Raw genomic sequence first — 18,984 nt, 5'->3', positions numbered from 1 at the left:
TTATTGTTTTTATTTTAAAATGTAAGCACTGGGTAAACCAGTACAGTAAAAAGCATCCCCATTAAGAAAGACTTTGTAACTTGGAATCTGTGACCCTGTAAACAGATTTGTAAATGTAATATCTTATACTAGAATCATAGCAGAACGAAGTGCTTAAACATATTTGTATTAGTTCCAAATAACATGCTTTATTTGACCACGTTTATTTTGACCGGTGTGGCATTAATATGTTTATTGACCGTAAATTACAAACTTTTGTATGAACTGATTTAAAAAAATGAGAATGATCTTTTTGGGTGTACAAGTAAACCAGGAAAAAATAGACGAATCGATGTAGTGATTCTGTAGTATTTTGTTTGTATTCCTTCGATGCACTATTGACATTGCATTTGCCTTGCAACGGCACGCGGCACTCTATAAAACAAATATAAGTAAAAAAGTGGAACCCCTCGCGGAGGCGCCGGTCACACGCAGCCAGGTGTCTTTCTGTACAGTTCCCACAGCCGCCGAGCGGCGGGGGTGGGAGCCCGGGACGCACGGGCTGGGGGTGGGAGGGGCTTTGGAGCCGCGCAGACATGCATTATCACACTTGTGCACAGAGTTGGCGCGGAGGCCAGAGTGGGCGCTTGCTTGCACCGTACCCTGAAGGCAGCATGCTCCCGTCGGCCGCGGTGCTCTTGCTGGGGCTGCTCAGCACGTTGCCCCCGGTGGGGTGTCCGAAGTCGGAGCCCTTGGCGGGCCAAAGGGGCGATGAGCCGCTTTTCCGAGGCGCAGACCGCTATGACTTTGCCATACTCGTGCAGCCGGCGGGCGCAGAGTGCTTCTACCAGTTTGCCCATCAGAGTGGGAACTTTTTCTTCAGCTACGAGGTAAGCGCCATCGAGTCCCTCCACCTGGGGGTTAAATGACTCTGGTACTGTAATACGTGCACCATGGAAGCCCCCCATTGGGTAGTTTTAATATAGACAGGTGATCAGCACTAAAGAGCCTGTCCATATGGAAATTATAATACAGGGAAGGCGTCAGAGAGTTCATCCGCCCATATGGGATGTAATATAGAGTGGTTTTGGCACCATAGAGTCCATCCATTTGGTTACAGTGTAATATGGAGAAGCCAGAAGCACCAGAGTCTATCCACCTGACGCTCATTGAGAGGACACAAGTCCATCCATCTGCACCTGTGATACAGAGAGGGCACAGGCACCATAGAGTCCATTTGTTTGGCACTTCAATACAAAGAGGGTACATGCGCCACATAATCCATCCATCTGGCACTAATACAGAGATGGCACATGCACCATAGAGTCCATTTATTGGTCACTTATACGCAATGGCACATGAACCATAGAGGCCACGATCTGCAACTGTAATATAGAGAGGTCACAGGCACCATAGAGTCCATTTATTGGTCACTTATACGCAATGGCACATGAACCATAGAGTCCACGATCTGCAACTGTAATATAGAGAGGTCACAGGCACCATAGAGTCCATTTATTGGTCACTTATACGCAATGGCACATGAACCATAGAGTCCACGATCTGCAACTGTAATATAGAGAGGTCACAGGCACCATAGAGTCCATTTATTGGTCACTTATACGCAATGGCACATGAACCATAGAGTCCACGATCTGCAACTGTAATATAGAGAGGTCACAGGCACCATAGAGTCCATTTGTTTGACACTTCAATACAAAGAGGTTACATGCGTCACATAATCCATCCATCTGGCACCAATACAGAGAGGTCACAGGCACCATAGAGACCATTCATCTGGCACTAATACAGAGAGGGCCCATGAACCATAGAGTCCACCATCTCTAACTGCGATATAGGGAGGCCACAGGCACCTTAGAGTTCATCCATCAGAGAATTGTAATATAGGTCACAGGCATCATTGGGGCCATTCATCTAACACTAATACAGAGGGGGCACATGCACCATAGAGTCCGTCCATCTGGCAGTTTCAGTATGGATGGATCACCACCAGCACTATGGTGTCCATCCACATGGGAATTTCAATAGGAAAAGGGCATCATAGAGTTAACCCACTTGAATGTACTCAGGGACCCTCGTCTACCTCCATCTGGCATTGGAATGCTGGTTAGAGTTAACAAAGCAGTTTCTTGGTAGGATAATGTTGAGTTCTTATGGAGTCCAGCAGGATGGCTGTATTGAGTTGTTGGACTGTGAAGTTCAGCTACCTGGGTTATTGAGCTAAGAGGCCAGCTGCATCATATTACTAAATCTGGGATAGTCACGTGTCAGTGTAGTGTTGAGGGTCTATGTTTTCCATCCGTGGAGTTGAAGAGGCATAGGGTTCAGCTGACTGCAGTTTGAATTTGTGGTTCTCTGGAGTCCAAATGCGTCATCGTTTTAAGTTGAGGGACCATGAAGCGTATCAAAGAGTTGAGTCATGGAGTAAAAGCAGCTGGCATGATAAAGCTGCCTAGCAGTGTAGTTATATCAGGCCGTGGAGTACAGCATCTTAACAATGATAGGCTGAAGGACCTTGTAGTCAGCTAATGTCAATCCAGATGAGTCTAGGAAGATGGGTCAATAGTGTCAGATTGAGAGCGGTCCCAGAATCAGAGGTAATGCCAGAGTAGAGACCGATTGCATCAATCCTAAAATGAAAGGAAGTAGAAGAGGGGAAAAGACGTGAGTAGTGTTTGGCCAGGTGCAAATCAAGGGCTGGTTGAAGCCAGTATAGGGGTGAAACAAAGGCAGGTCAAAGGAGTGACAAAGGAGTTTAGAGAGAGGCAAAGAATGATCTGTTGGGGAGGGAGTCCAAATCCTAGGAGCGAAACAAGAAAAAACGTTTAAATCTTGTCTTCTCCTTTCTGCATTTTTTGTTTGAAGCCTGAGAGGATTGCTGCTACGCTAAGAGGCTGATACAGTCAGACATAGGGGACAAGCAGATGAAATATGGAGCAAAGAGAGATCAGGGGTAGGGTAATGGTAGGCCCAGGTTGGCACAATTACGATCAGGCGTAGAGTAGGGAAAGGTTAGGGGTGCACTAGAGGCAAGACTCGGGAGGGCAAAGGAACATCTGGAGTGTGGCCAAGGCAGATCAGTGGGGGAGGAAAGGAAGATCAGGATTCAAAGGAAACGCTGACCAGAGATGGGGCAAATTCAGAACTTTGGTGGGGCAAACGCAGGTTAACAATGAGACAAATTAATATTATGGGTATGGTAAAGGAATAGCCAGGAACGTCACAGCAAAGGCACATTAAAGAGGAGCAAAAAACAGGTCTGTTGGTCCGTTAGACTAATGCAGGCTTCTGTGTTTGACCTCTAAGCAACACGTTTGAACCCTGGTGGGTTCACGTTGCCTTTCTTCCTTCTGAGGTTGGTGACATGAGTACCATTGAGTTTGGGTAGAGCCTACCATTCATTATCTTTCAGTTGCGCCAATAAACCCTCTGTGGTTGAATATGGGTTCTTCAAATATTGCCTCGTCTGTTATATACTGCGCTCCAATGCTCCTTTGGGGGGTCCACACTGTAAATACTCCAGTAAAATGAGATGCAAATGTTTTTTATGGATTTTAGTAGATTGCGGGTCATACTTTGTGTTGGTCGAAATATAATCAATCAATGTCTAAGGTTGTTATACAGTATTAATTCCTGATTACTGCAAACTCCATTTAAGCAGCAATGAGGATTAACATCTTGCTTATGTGTCCGGAGACCTTCGGTCATTTCCATATGGTGCATTTACTACACACCTCTCTGGACAGGTTTTTTCCCCAGTAGTGCTCCAGGTGTGGTTCCACCATTGACATTTCTCCAGCCTCAACACCCACTCAAACTTCGTTGTTTAGGGATCAGCTTGAAGCAGCAAGAGGATTAAGCTAGGTGCCATTATTGAACCACGCAATAGCACCCCAACGCTCCCCCCACAAACTCAACATCACTAAAACCTAAACTTTCCTTCACCTTTCTTCTGAACCAGCCCAAGTCTTGCACATCGATCATGCACTCTTTCTCCTAGTCACTCTTCTGTCTTCACTACTTCTCTTCAACTCCCCCATGCCACCCACTGCACGCCTCTGAGCTAGAAAAAAAAGTTTGCCTGTGGACTCTCCAACCCGCTCGGACTAGAGCCTCAAAACCTCTTCAACCACCATTCAGAAAAATCGAACCTGGAGGTTTCCTGCCTCCTCCCTCCATGTCACCTTGTGCTGATTGGATCCCCTCAGGACTTGAGTGATTGCCAACAAGAAGGTAAATCTCCAAGTCCTAAATCCCTTTGAAACCAGATGCCTCAAAACCCTAACCGGCAAGTCCCTTGACCGTATTCCACGGTCGGCACCACCAACTTGAAAATACCAGGGTAGTGGGGGGAGCCACCTGCGACTTTTCAAACCTTTCCCTTCCAAAGCCCCTTCTAAGGTGTCTGCATTGAGGACAGGACCCTATTGGAGCAGGTGGGTGCAGAGTTGGAGACTTAACGCAATTGTCACAAAAACAAAACAGACAAATTGCGCTTAAGCACTCTTCTCTGCTGCAGCTATGCAGAAAAACATGAAAAAAGTTTTGTGGACAGTTTTTATGCTCAGATTGTATGTTGGGTAAATCTGTGTAAAATGCTCAACAATAATCCTGTCATGAAGGATACATAGATTGCGTTTCTCTCAGTTATTTCTGTAATTTGTAAACTAAATTTTCATTGAAAGTGCTGTCACCACTCACCATGATAATGCACCTTGAAGCTGGCTAGAGCTGTTATCATGTGTTTACTTTTGTGAGGGTACCTGGGAAATTTGTCGCACTTGCTATTTATATCATATCCAGCCAAATCTTTGTGCCTCCTACTGCAAAACCAGCGCACTATTCTGAAGAGCTAACGCCTGTTCCCCACCATGACATATATTTAATAAATTTGGAACGGGTTTGAGAAAAACAGGGTGATGAGAACCCGCGTGTACTGTAACCGAGGTACCATAGGAACAGTTGCCCGACTTTGCCTAGATGATAAATCTTGGGGTGTGAGTATGAACATTTATGTACAGTTAGGAGCTGTAGTGGTTCTCCACGCACACCATATGGCCAGCCAACCTTCTCAAGAAGATGCCTGGATCTGGTCGATTAAACCAAAATCTGACATGGCTCAGAGTCTGGAATCTTGGAAGGCTTTATAACAGAATATATCGCCCTGTTATGGGGGGGCGCAATGTAAAGGGGCCATCCCACTACAGATGAAAAACACAAATGACTTGCAATTTATATTGGGCTCCTGAACTAGCTCAAACAGTGACCGCTTCAGTAGATGACCTTACCCCAGAGTGACTGAGTGCTGTTCCCTCGAAGACAGGGGATGATTTATTTTGACCATAGGAAATAATGCACTTATAATATGTCAGACAAGGTATCCATCATATTTGTGAGAGAGTATCCTATCCACCAAACTCTAAATCATGCCCTAAGTCTCTTGGAGAAGGTGGGCTACTGTCTATACTCTTTTACTGCTGGGCTCACCTCCTGCTTAATTTGGCAAGAGGACAATCTTCTTACCGAAGGCAAAGATAATAGAAACTCATTGCCTTGCAGAACGGTAGACTTTCCACATAAGATCTTGTCTCTTGTCTACTGCTACATGCAGATAGTCACAGCAACAGAGATGGGTCTAAGTTGGCCATGGGCTCTGTATCAGGACTCAGCAAAGCGTGTGCAGAGTGGGTGACTGGTGGGTGTGTGATACTGTGTCTTTTCACATGCTGGGCCGGTTGGCTTCCTGGAGCACAGTTATGGCTGTGCTCTAAATTCAGGCCTTCCGCACTCTCACATACAATGACCGGCCAGACACAGTGTATTATTGAGCCATACAGTTGGACTTTCCCTGTGCAAGGATTTAGTTGGTTCAAAAAAGAAGGTCCGTGTGGAAATGTTGAAACCATTAACTAGAAATCTATTTCCAAACCTCCAATATCCATCACCACAAATTTTGATTATCTCTTTTACCCGTGCTCCTTTGTTTCAACATTCTTTTCACCCCAACACCCTCATACTGTTGCATGTTCTGTCCACTTTTAAACTACCTTCCAGAGCAGCAGGATGCAAATAGTTTCCTTAGGACCATCTCCACACAGCGTGTTGGCACGAGTACTCGACTAAACACCAATTCCTGTCCTTGGTCCAGCTCTTTCCGCAGGCCCCGCACAGCATTTATTCACTGATCATTAGAGTTGCCTCCAGAGTGTTTCCTCTGTGTCTACATCCACTGATGCCCCTAGCCAGTTAGCAGACTTACAGTCTCCTTTCCCAATTCAGTAAAGACATAGTTTGCATTATGTTCATACAAGGACCTGAGGACTTCAATATCACCTAATATACATTGAAGCATAATTTTTCAATTGAAAACCGATAACCACTCCAGGGCCTTTAATTGAGGCAGAAAGCTGGTAACGTGGAGCATCAGAAAACGTGAGTGTACGTTTCTGACTACCAAGACGGTCAGCATATATCTTCCAACCTAAGGTCACAACAAATACACAGACTTTAAGCTGAAGACATTTTTTTATATTTCCACGAACCACTGTAAAAGATCACAAGGCGGGATGGAGAAAGCCAGGCGTGTGTACTAGTTGCAAGTGAAACTTGAGAACTAACCCCAGGTCAACGTATAGGATGTAAGTTTATAGATTATGTTTAGGGCACATATGCAGAAGGCAAATCCTGGAATGCTTCTTATGGTGGGAGCTTGCTGAATGTATGCCCTTGGTCCCAGAGCTGGGCAAGCTCTAATACAGAGCTAAGGAGAGGTAAAGCAATGGTATGCAGATAAAATATCGATATTTAAATATCTATATACAATTATATCGAAGTTAAAATATCGAAGGTTTCTCTTCAAATCGAAGGGACATAATATAGAAGGTAAGTAATATCGATAAATTTAATATCGATATTAGTAATATCGAAGTTTGAAATATCGATGTCAGTAATATCGATGTTAATAATTTCGATGTTACTAATATCGATTTTTAAATTATTTTTGTGTATATTATTATGTATTTAGTATGTTTTTAATTTATTTTTATGTAATTTAATTACATTTTGTATTTTAGTACTGTAGCGGGTTGTGGGTTTATAGGGGAATAGGGTGGGAAGTAATTTAATTATGTTAAATTAATTATTAATTAGTAGGAATTATAAATTAATTTTAATTAATTGGTAATTAATTTTAAATAATTGGTAATTAATTTCAATTAATTGATTAATTGATAAATATGTTCTGTAGCGGGTTGTGGGTTTATAGGGGAATAGGGTGGGAAGTAATTTAATTATGTTAAATTATTTATTAATTAGTAGGAATTATAAATTAATTATAATTAATTGGTAATTATTTTTAATTAATTTGTAATTAATTTTAATTAATTGATTAATTGATAATTATGTTCTGTAGCGGGTTGTGAGTTTATAGGGGAATAGGGTGGGAAGTAATTTAAATGTAATTAAGTAATAATGTTCTCTAATTAATTGTTTTGTTAATTATATAATTGTTAATTAATTATTATTTGGTAATTAAATATTATTATATGGAATTTTTTATTAATTTTTTGGTTTAAAAATATGTTGCTAATCATGTTTTTAATAATTATGTATTGGTATTTGTAAATGGTTTATATGTATTTAATAGTTAATATTTTTATTATTAAAAAAATTAAATGTATTTATAAGTTTGTTATTTTTACCCCTACGCTATCCAACACTTTCCCTACTGTTGCACTCTCTGGAGTTGGAATAGTAATTGTTACCCCTACGGCTATCCAACACTTTCTCTACTGTTGCACTCTCTGGAGTTGGAATAGTAATTGTTACCCCTACGCTATCCAACACTTTCCCTATTGTTGCACTCTCTGGAGTTGGAATAGTAATTGTTACTCCTACGCTATCCAACACTTTCTCTACTGTTGCACTCTCTGGAGTGGGAATAGTAATTGTTACCCCTACGCTATCCAACACTTTCCCTACTGTTGCACTCTCTGGAGTGGGAATAGTAATTGTTACCCCTACGCTATCCAACACTTTCCCTACTGTTGCACTCTCTGGAGTTGGAATAGTAATTGTTACCCCTATGCTATCCAACACTTTCCTTACTGTTGCACTCTCTGGAGTGGGAATAGTAATTGTTACCCCTATGCTATCCAACACTTTCCCTACTGTTGCACTCTCTGGAGTGGGAATAGTAATTTTTATCCCTACGCTATCCAACACTTTCCCTACTGTTGCACTCTCTGGAGTGGAATAATAATTTTTACCCCTACGCTATCCAACACTTTCCCTACTGTTGCACTCTCTGGAGTGGGAATAGTAATTGTTACCCCTACGCTATCCAACATTTTCCCTACTGTTGCACTCTCTGGAGTGGGAATAGTAATTGTTATCCCTACGCTATCCAACACTTTCCCTACTGTTGCACTCTCTGGAGTGGATATAGTAATTGTTACCCGCCGCTATCCAACACTTTACCTACTGTTGCACTCTCTGGAGTGGGAATAGTAATTGTTATCCCTACGCTATCCAACACTTTCCCTACTGTTGTACTCTCTGGAGTGGGAATAGTAATTGTTACCCGCCGCTATCCAACACTTTCCCTACTGTTGCACTCTCTGGAGTGGGAATAGTAATTGTTACCCCTACGCTATCCAACACTTTCCCTACTGTTGCACTCTCTGGAGTGGGAATAGTAATTTTTACCCCTACGCTATCCAACACTTTCCCTATTGTTGCACTCTCTGGAGTGGGAATAGTAATTGTTACCCCTACGCTAGCCAACACTTTTCCTACTGTTGCACTCTCTGGAGTGGGAATAGTAATGTTTACCCCTACGCTATCCAACACTTTCCCTACTGTTGCACTCTCTGGAGTGGGAATAGTAATTGTTACCCCTACGCTATCCAACATTTTCCCTACTGTTGCACTCTCTGGAGTGGGAATAGTAATTGTTACCCCTACGCTATCCAACACTTTCCCTACTGTTGCACTCTCTGGAGTGGGAATAGTAATTGTTACCCCTATACTATCCAACACTTTCCTTACTGTTGCACTCTCTGGAGTGGGAATAGTAATTGTTACCCCTACGCTATCCAACACTTTTCCTGCTGTTGCACTCTCTGGAGTGGGAATACTAATTTTTACCCCTACGCTATCCAACACTTTCGCTACTGTTGCACTCTCTGGAGTGGGAATAGTAATTTTTACCCCTACGCTATCCAACACTTTCCCTACTGTTGCACTCTCTGGAGTGGGAATAGTAATTGTTACCCCTACGCTATCCAACACTTTCCCTACTGTTGCACTCTCTGGAGTGGGAATAGTAATTGTTACCCCTACGCTATCCAACACTTTCCCTACTGTTGCACTCTCTGGAGTTGGAATAGTAATGTTACCCCTATGCTATCCAACACTTTCCTTACTGTTGCACTCTCTGGAGTGGGAATAGTAATTGTTACCCCTACGCTATCCAACACTTTCCCTACTGTTGCACTCTCTGGAGTGGGAATAGTAATTTTTACCCCTACGCTATCCAACACTTTCCCTACTGTTGCACTCTCTGGAGTGGGAATAGTAATTTTTACCCCTACGCTATCCAACACTTTCCCTACTGTTGCACTCTCTGGAGTGGGAATAGTAATTGTTACCCCTACGCCATCCAACATTTTCCCTACTGTTGCACTCTCTGGAGTGGGAATAGTAATTGTTATCCCTACGCTATCCAACACTTTCCCTACTGTTGCACTCTCTGGAGTGGGAATAGTAATTGTTACCCGCCGCTATCCAACACTTTACCTACTGTTGCACTCTCTGGAGTGGGAATAGTAATTGTTATCCCTACGCTATCCAACACTTTCCCTACTGTTGTACTCTCTGGAGTGGAAATAGTAATTGTTACCCGCCGCTATCCAACACTTTCCCTACTGTTGCACTCTCTGGAGTGGTAATAGTAATTGTTACCCCTACGCTATCCAACACTTTCCCTACTGTTGCACTCTCTGGAGTGGGAATAGTAATTTTTACCCCTACGCTATCCAACACTTTCCCTATTGTTGCACTCTCTGGAGTGGGAATAGTAATTGTTACCCCTACGCTATCCAACACTTTCCCTACTGTTGCACTCTCTGGAGTGGGAATAGTAATTGTTACCCCTACGCTATCCAACATTTTCCCTACTGTTGCACTCTCTGGAGTGGGAATAGTAATTGTTATCCCTACGCTATCCAACACTTTCCCTACTGTTGCACTCTCTGGAGTGGGAATAGTAATTGTTACCCACCGCTATCCAACACTTTACCTACTGTTGCACTCTCTGGAGTGGGAATAGTAATTGTTATCCCTACGCTATCCAACACTTTCCCTACTGTTGTACTCTCTGGAGTGGGAATAGTAATTGTTACCCGCCGCTATCCAACACTTTCCCTACTGTTGCACTCTCTGGAGTGGTAATAGTAATTGTTACCCCTACGCTATCCAACACTTTCCCTACTGTTGCACTCTCTGGAGTGGGAATAGTAATTGTTACCCCTACGCTATCCAACACTTTCCCTACTGTTGCACTCTCTGGAGTGGGAATAGTAATTGTTACCCCTACGCTATCCAACATTTTCCCTACTGTTGCACTCTCTGGAGTGGGAATAGTAATTGTTACCCCTACGCTATCCAACACTTTCCCTACTGTTGCACTCTCTGGAGTTGGAATAGTAATTGTTACCCCTACGCTATCCAACACTTTCCTTACTGTTGCACTCTCTGGAGTGGGAATAGTAATTGTTACCCCTACGCTATCCAACACTTTTCCTACTGTTGCACTCTCTGGAGTGGGAATAGTAATTTTTACCCCTACGCTATCCAACACTTTCCCTACTGTTGCACTCTCTGGAGTGGGAATAGTAATTTTTACCCCTACTCTATCCAACACTTTCCCTACTGTTGCACTCTCTGGAGTGGGAATAGTAATTGTTACCCCTACGCTATCCAACACTTTCCCTACTGTTGCACTCTCTGGAGTTGGAATAGTAATTGTTACCCCTATGCTATCCAACACTTTCCTTACTGTTGCACTCTCTGGAGTGGGAATAGTAATTGTTACCCCTACGCTATCCAACACTTTCCCTACTGTTGCACTCTCTGGAGTGGGAATAGTAATTTTTACCCCTACGCTATCCAACACTTTCCCTACTGTTGCACTCTCTGGATTGGGAATAGTAATTGTTACCCCTACGCTATCCAACATTTTCCCTACTGTTGCACTCTCTGGAGTGGGAATAGTAATTGTTATCCCTACGCTATCCAACACTTTCCCTACTGTTGCACTCTCTGGAGTGGGAATAGTAATTGTTACCCGCCGCTATCCAACACTTTACCTACTGTTGCACTCTCTGGAGTAGGAATAGTAATTGTTATCCCTACGCTATCCAACACTTTCCCTACTGTTGTACTCTCTGGAGTGGGAATAGTAATTGTTACCCGCCGCTATCCAACACTTTCCCTACTGTTGCACTCTCTGGAGTGGGAATAGTAATTGTTACCCCTACGCCATCCAACACTTTCCCTACTGTTGCACTCTCTGGAGTGGGAATAGTAATTTTTACCCCTACGCTATCCAACACTTTCCCTATTGTTGCACTCTCTGGAGTGGGAATAGTAATTGTTACCCCTACGCTATCCAACACTTTTCCTACTGTTGCACTCTCTGGAGTGGGAATAGTAATTTTTACCCCTACGCTATCCAACACTTTCCCTACTGTTGCACTCTCTGGAGTGGGAATAGTAATTGTTACCCCTACGCTATCCAACATTTTCCCTACTGTTGCACTCTCTGGAGTGGGAATAGTAATTGTTACCCCTATGCTATCCAACACTTTCCCTACTGTTGCACTCTCTGGAGTGGGAATAGTAATTGTTACCCCTATGCTATCCAACACTTTCCTTACTGTTGCACTCTCTGGAGTGGGAATAGTAATTGTTACCCCTACGCTATCCAACACTTTTCCTACTGTTGCACTCTCTGGAGTGGGAATAGTAATTTTTACCCCTACGCTATCCAACACTTTCGCTACTGTTGCACTCTCTGGAGTGGGAATAGTAATTTTTACCCCTACGCTATCCAACACTTTCCCTACTGTTGCACTCTCTGGAGTGGGAATAGTAATTGTTACCCCTACGCTATTCAACACTTTCCCTACTGTTGCACTCTCTGGAGTGGGAATAGTAATTGTTACCCCTAGGCTATCCAACACTTTCCCTACTGTTGCACTCTCTGGAGTTGGAATAGTAATTGTTACCCCTATGCTATCCAACACTTTCCTTACTGTTGCACTCTCTGGAGTGGGAATAGTAATTGTTACCCCTACGCTATCCAACACTTTCCCTACTGTTGCACTCTCTGGAGTGGGAATAGTAATTTTTACCCCTACGCTATCCAACACTTTCCCTACTGTTGCACTCTCTGAAGTGGGAATAGTAATTTTTACCCCTACGCTATCCAACACTTTCCCTACTGTTGCACTCTCTGGAGTGGGAATAGTAATTGTTACCCCTATGCTATCCAACACTTTCCTTACTGTTGCACTCTCTGGAGTGGGAATAGTAATTGTTACCCCTACGCTATCCAACACTTTCCCTACTGTTGCACTCTCTGGAGTGGGAATAGTAATTTTTACCCCTACGCTATCCAACACTTTCCCTACTGTTGCACTCTCTGGAGTGGGAATAGTAATTTTTACCCCTACGCTATCCAACACTTTCCCTACTGTTGCACTCTCTGGAGTGGGAATAGTAATTGTTACCCCTACGCTATCCAACATTTTCCCTACTGTTGCACTCTCTGGAGTGGGAATAGTAATTGTTATCCCTACGCTATCCAACACTTTCCCTACTGTTGCACTCTCTGGAGTGGGAATAGTAATTGTTACCCGCCGCTATCCAACACTTTACCTACTGTTGCACTCTCTGGAGTGGGAATAGTAATTGTTATCCCTACGCTATCCAACACTTTCCCTACTGTTGTACTCTCTGGAGTGGGAATAGTAATTGTTACCCGCCGCTATCCAACACTTTCCCTACTGTTGCACTCTCTGGAGTGGTAATAGTAATTGTTACCCCTACGCTATCCAACACTTTCCCTACTGTTGCACTCTCTGGAGTGGTAATAGTAATTTTTACCCCTACGCTATCCAACACTTTCCCTATTGTTGCACTCTCTGGAGTCGGAATAGTAATTGTTACCCCTACGCTATCCAACACTTTCCCTACTGTTGCACTCTCTGGAGTGGGAATAGTAATTGTTACCCCTACGCTATCCAACATTTTCCCTACTGTTGCACTCTCTGGAGTGGGAATAGTAATTGTTACCCCTACGCTATCCAACACTTTCCCTACTGTTGCACTCTCTGGAGTTGGAATAGTAATTGTTACCCCTACGCTATCCAACACTTTCCTTACTGTTGCACTCTCTGGAGTGGGAATAGTAATTGTTACCCCTACGCTATCCAACACTTTTCCTACTGTTGTACTCTCTGGAGTGGGAATAGTAATTTTTACCCCTACGCTATCCAACACTTTCCCTACTGTTGCACTCTCTGGAGTGGGAATAGTAATTTTTACCCCTACTCTATCCAACACTTTCCCTACTGTTGCACTCTCTGGAGTGGGAATAGTAATTTTTACCCCTACGCTATCCAACATTTTCCCTACTGTTGCACTCTCTGTAGTGGGAATAGTAATTGTTATCCCTACGCTATCCAACACTTTCCCTACTGTTGCACTCTCTGGAGTGGGAATAGTAATTGTTACCCCTACGCTATCCAACACTTTCCCTACTGTTGCACTCTCTGGAGTGGGAATAGTAATTGTTACCCCTACGCTATCCAACACTTTCCCTACTGTTGCACTCCCTGGAGTGGGAATAGTAATTTTTACCCCTACGCTATCCAACACTTTCTCTATTGTTGCACTCTCTGGAGTGGGAATAGTAATTGTTACCCCTACGCTATCCAACACCTTCCCTACTGTTGCACTCTCTGGAGTGGGAATAGTAATTGTTACCCCTACACTATCCAACATTTTCCCTACTGTTGCACTCTCTGGAGTGGGAATAGTAATTTTTACCCGTACGCTATCCAAAATATATTTACTTTTTTTATTAGTTTTACATTGTTAATTGGTATTTATATTATTATTTTATTTATATACATTTATTTGTAATTTATTATATTTTCATTTATTTATAAGTTATTAAAATAATTATTTTAGAGTTATTAATGAAGTATATACTATGTATTATATCTTTATTATTATTAGTTTTTTTTAAAATTATTTATTAATTTTAAATATTATTATATATTTTTAACTATGTTTATTACATTTATAAGTATTCTTTTGTCTAAAAATAAAACGATATTTTCTAAAAAACGATATTTTTGACGATATATTATTTTCAATATTTTTGTACTCACCTTGTTAGAGATAGGATCTCGATATTATTGTCATCGATATTTTTGTTGCGATATTTTGGTAGGTAGATATTTTTGTAGTCGATATTTTGTCATACAATCAATGCAATGCCAGGGCATGGTCCCAAGAGATGTTGGAAAGACTATGGCTTGAAGGTAGATCTGTAGTGACAAGCTTTGAGAGAAGGTAGAGGACCATGGCAAAGCCTTAATGTTAAGGATACAGCTCAGGAGCAGAATGAGAACCAACTACAGCCATGACTTATAGGAGTCTAGGCCTGTGATCAAAATTCAGGTTGAGATGAGAAATCAATGCTACAAATGCAGGCCTATCTGCATGCAAGAAGTTATGAAACATAAACATCGGGAACCTTCAACAATAGAATTTCCGTCCTAGGTTCTTCGTGCAAGGGAAAATGTGGCATCAGGAAATGCAAGCACATCCCCTGCTGCCTAGAGAATACAGGCCATTAATAATAGCTATAACTGCAGGTCCATGTTCTGCTTCCTAGAGAATATGAAGCATCAACTGCAGCAGTCGGTGCCCGACACGTAGGCCCTGGTCCTGCTTCCAAGAGAATATGTGGCATCAGCAGCAGCCGTCAATGCTAGAAATTAAAGGTCTTCTACCAAGGGAATATGTACCATCAGAGGTACCTCAGCCACAAGCTAAAACTACAGGTCTGTGTTCTGCTTCCTAGAGACTAAGGAACATCAAGAGCATTCCTCAGTGCTAGAAAAGCAGGCCCAGGCTCTTTTCCAAGGGAATAAGGCCCATCAAATGCAGTCCCCAGTACTAGAATTGCAGGCACATGTTCTGCTTCCCAGAGCAGCGGTTCTGTATCTTTTGACTTCTGTGGACCCCTACTGAATCTTTACAGGAATCCAGGGCCCCCTTTGAGTCATTATTGGATGCTTGTTACTACTGGCCTAAGCAATTTCTAAGATTTGGACCTGAAAACAATTAAAAAATAAGTATACAGCAGACAAATGCTCAAATATAAAAAAAAAATGGTGATTCACAATTATAGAAAACGTTTTCACATTTTTCAATTTTGCTACTTTATTTGTGTATACTTTACTAACTTTAATTGATTCATTTTAATATTATTTAAATTTGTCAAACCGTCGCAGACCCCTTGAGTTGGCCTCGTGGACCCCAAGGGATCCTCGGACCTCAAGTCAAGAACCACTGTCCTAGCGAATAAGGATCATCACAAGCAGCCCTTCATGCTAGGTCTGAAGATCCATGTATGGCTTCTTAAGAGAATATGGAGCAGCAGCAGCATCAGTCAATGCCTGAAATACGGGACCTCTGCCTGCTTTCTAGAGAACATGGAGCATCGTTAAAACTTAACACTAGAAAAGCGAGTTCAGGCTCTTCTGCCAAGTGAATAAGGGCCACCAGTGACAGCCTTCAGTGCTAGCAATGCAGACTCAGGCTCTGCTGCCATTAGAATGCAGCCAATTACCAGCAGCCCACAAAGCCGGAAATGATGGTCAAGGCATTGTAACCATGAGACCATGGACTATGAACGGCTTCAATCCAAGGTAGACGCTGTTAAGAGAACATGAATCATCAACCACTGTAGCAAAGCTGGAAACGAAGGCTCTGGCTTTGCTGCTTTGAGAATATTGACCATTAGCAGCAGACCTCAAAGACAGAAATGCAGCCTCGGACTCTGCTGCTGCTAGAATATTAACCATCAATCATAGTGCTCAAAGCTAGAAAAGCACACTCAGGCTCTACTTCCAATGGATTATGGAGCATCACCAGCACCTCTTAATGATAGGAATGCACACCCAGGTCATGTCCAAACAAAACTGATCATCAGGAGCAGTTCGGCCTGTCAGTGCTAGGAATGTAGGAAGAGTCGAGTCCATAGGACTGTGAGGCATTACCAGTAGTGCTTGATAATATGAATGTAGGGTAAGGCCATAGTTCCATATGGTAAGGCGCAACCAAACAGAGCTCTAACCAGATGAAATTGGTGAATCCCTTTCAGTGTCTTATGGTAGTGGTAAAAAAATGTGGGGGTTGGGGTGGCGGCAGTTATGAAATGAACCACAATCCAATAATACACAGTAGCATTTTTAAAACTTGTTGACCTACATTTGATGCACTCGCTCTGGTCAAATTTCACTTTGTAGTTGTGTTCAAATTTTTTTTGTCCCACAGACCATCCATGCGATGTCTGCGTTGCCTGATACATAAAACCATTGCGATCAGTAATAACGCTACCACAAGTGATATTGTGGAATGGAAGATATGCACAGTGCCACTTTGTAATCGGAAGACATGCTCATGGCTAACTTCCAGTCTATTAGAGATACTCTCATCAACCACTGACAGAAGCAAACCCCCTCAATGCTCACTGGTGAAGCAGAATGAAAGGCCAATATTCAGGGAAATACATCCATGAGTGGCCACAAATTGTTTACTGTCAAATAGTTAAATGCACTTGACCATCAATATGTAGAGCGCATTCAGTTACCACTCTAAACACCAGTATACTTTGCGTCCCCATGAACACACCATTTGTGGCTATTGTCCAATAGGTTATTCATCCAGTGAAAATTTCGGAATAGGAAGTCACACTTACTACCTGTTGCTCTAAAAGGACACGGCCAATGACCACTAATCAGAAGCAATCAACGACAGGTGAAGATTGGCTTTGCAGGGTTTGTGTTACGAATAACACACCATGATGCGTGTGAAAACTTCATAATAAAGAGGCCAGCTGGCCCTTCCCAGCATCCTGACGTTGGAAAACCAAAAATTCCATAATAACCTCACACCCATTAATTAATCTTTACTTAGCTCATGCCATGACAGAATATTTTTTTTAATAATAAAGTTTGTTTACAGCAAAAAAGGAAGGAAACGTGATTTTGGTTTTTTCCGCAAATTGGAGCTAGGAGAATTTAAGAAGAGATCCATGGGTGGCTAGGCAGGAGACTGTCTCTAAGAGGTTTCGGTCTTGGCCGAAGATGGTTTGAATCGACATTTTCCATTCATAACACGTTGAGAGGACCTATGACTCCTGTGATTGGTTGCGGCCAGGCTGCCTTTAAAGGTTACTCTAGTTTTCCCTTCCCCTGGTTGGAACTCTCTCTCCTGGAACAGAATGAAGTCCTGCAGTCCCGTTATCTCCATGCTGCTTACCAAACAGTGTTTACTTGTGAAATAAATACATTAGACAGTTGGCTTATTCAGCAGTTGTTATCAGCGCCTTCCACAATCAATCAATGCTTTGAACAGTGAGCAAACAAAACGCTCTCCACCACCGACACCTGCTCCGCACAAAAAGGCTCCCAAGTTCTCTGCCTGTGGTTTGACCTTCATGTTAGACCGGCTCCTAACCGAGTGAGCATAGTTAGCAATATTTTGAACAAGGACCGCATTTGTGAATGATCCGCCATTGCTACTGCGTCAATTGAAACAGCTAATTCCAATGCGATGCAAAATGGCTGAAAACATTTGACAGGCCCATAGATGGTCTATTGGTCCAGGACATTGCAACATGGTGCTGCCAATGTCTGCTATTCGGTTTTAAACATTCAGGAGAGTCTTTCACACTGTCATATATCTAAAGCATAGGGTATTTCCTGTATAGCAAGGCACAGCACAGCACCCTTAGTTTGGAGATGTAAAATAAGGGACGGGAGAAAATCTCGAATATATACAGTTGCTCAATTTATCTATACTACTATAATAAAGGAGAAACTTTCAGGCTTTGAGGCGGGTAAACTCCGGAACCACTGCGCCAATCTACACACCCGATACACCGTAGAAATCGTCGGGGTGTGTAGATGGTTGTAGGCTATATAAAGTTTAAAAATAAACCTTATTTAAACGGGGCGGGCGGGGGCACGGGCTGCTGGGCAATGTCGGGGCAGGCGGGGTTAGGGGGAAGCCTGAAAGCTCCCGGACAAGGTCGGGACAGGCTGCTAGTTGTCTATAAAGAGCAAGAATCGTTCCCGACCTTTACATGTACACTCATCATATGACAATATTGCATATATGCAACTACCCTCTCTTTAAAAAATCAATTTAAATTTGGGAACTTAAAATATAGATTTATATATCACTATACACAAAGCTAAGGGTGAGCAGGAGCATTAAGGTTGGTCGGCAGTGTTACAGCTGGATGCCAGTCAGAGGAGTGACGTAACTGTGCGTGAATACGTGTTCCGCACCAATCAGGAAGGCGCAGAGATCCCGCCAGGGGATGCCCATCTCTCAGGCATGTCACACCGTGAACGCACCAAGACACATCGATTTAATGATGCATCTCTCCAAGGGGGCGAATTCTTTTCCCATTACTTAGGACAGTTCTGTCCTTCATTTAGGGAGCTTTTTATTGTTGGAAATCGTTTTTATTAGCATTTCAACTGTATACAGTATTACAGATGATGCAACATTCGGATCTGCCCTGTTCGAGGCACCTTTAGAAAATAAATATTATTGTGAAATGGCACGACAAGGTATAATACCGTTTTGAGGTGTGGGGCTCACAAGATG

At 42.7% G+C, this 18,984-nt stretch overlaps 1 protein-coding gene across 1 annotated transcript in view; it reads left to right on the top strand.

Moving 5' to 3' along the window:
* The first annotated feature begins 574 nt into the window (after positions 1–574).
* Positions 575–18,984, top strand: part of TMED6 (transmembrane p24 trafficking protein 6) — a 98,235-nt gene continuing 79,825 nt past the window's right edge. Inside the window, exon 1 of the mRNA XM_078669310.1 lies at positions 575–869. Within this exon, the coding sequence (XP_078525436.1) occupies positions 576–869 (294 nt within the window). The 5' untranslated portion in view covers position 575. The remainder of the gene's footprint in view (positions 870–18,984) is intronic.

The sequence above is a fragment of the Lissotriton helveticus genome, chromosome 12 (genome assembly GCF_964261635.1).
Source record: "Lissotriton helveticus chromosome 12, aLisHel1.1, whole genome shotgun sequence".
In the NCBI taxonomy this organism is placed as follows: Eukaryota; Metazoa; Chordata; class Amphibia; order Caudata; family Salamandridae; genus Lissotriton; species Lissotriton helveticus.
The sequence above is the reverse complement of the archived record's forward strand: the minus strand, read 5'-3'. Positions and strand labels throughout refer to the sequence as shown.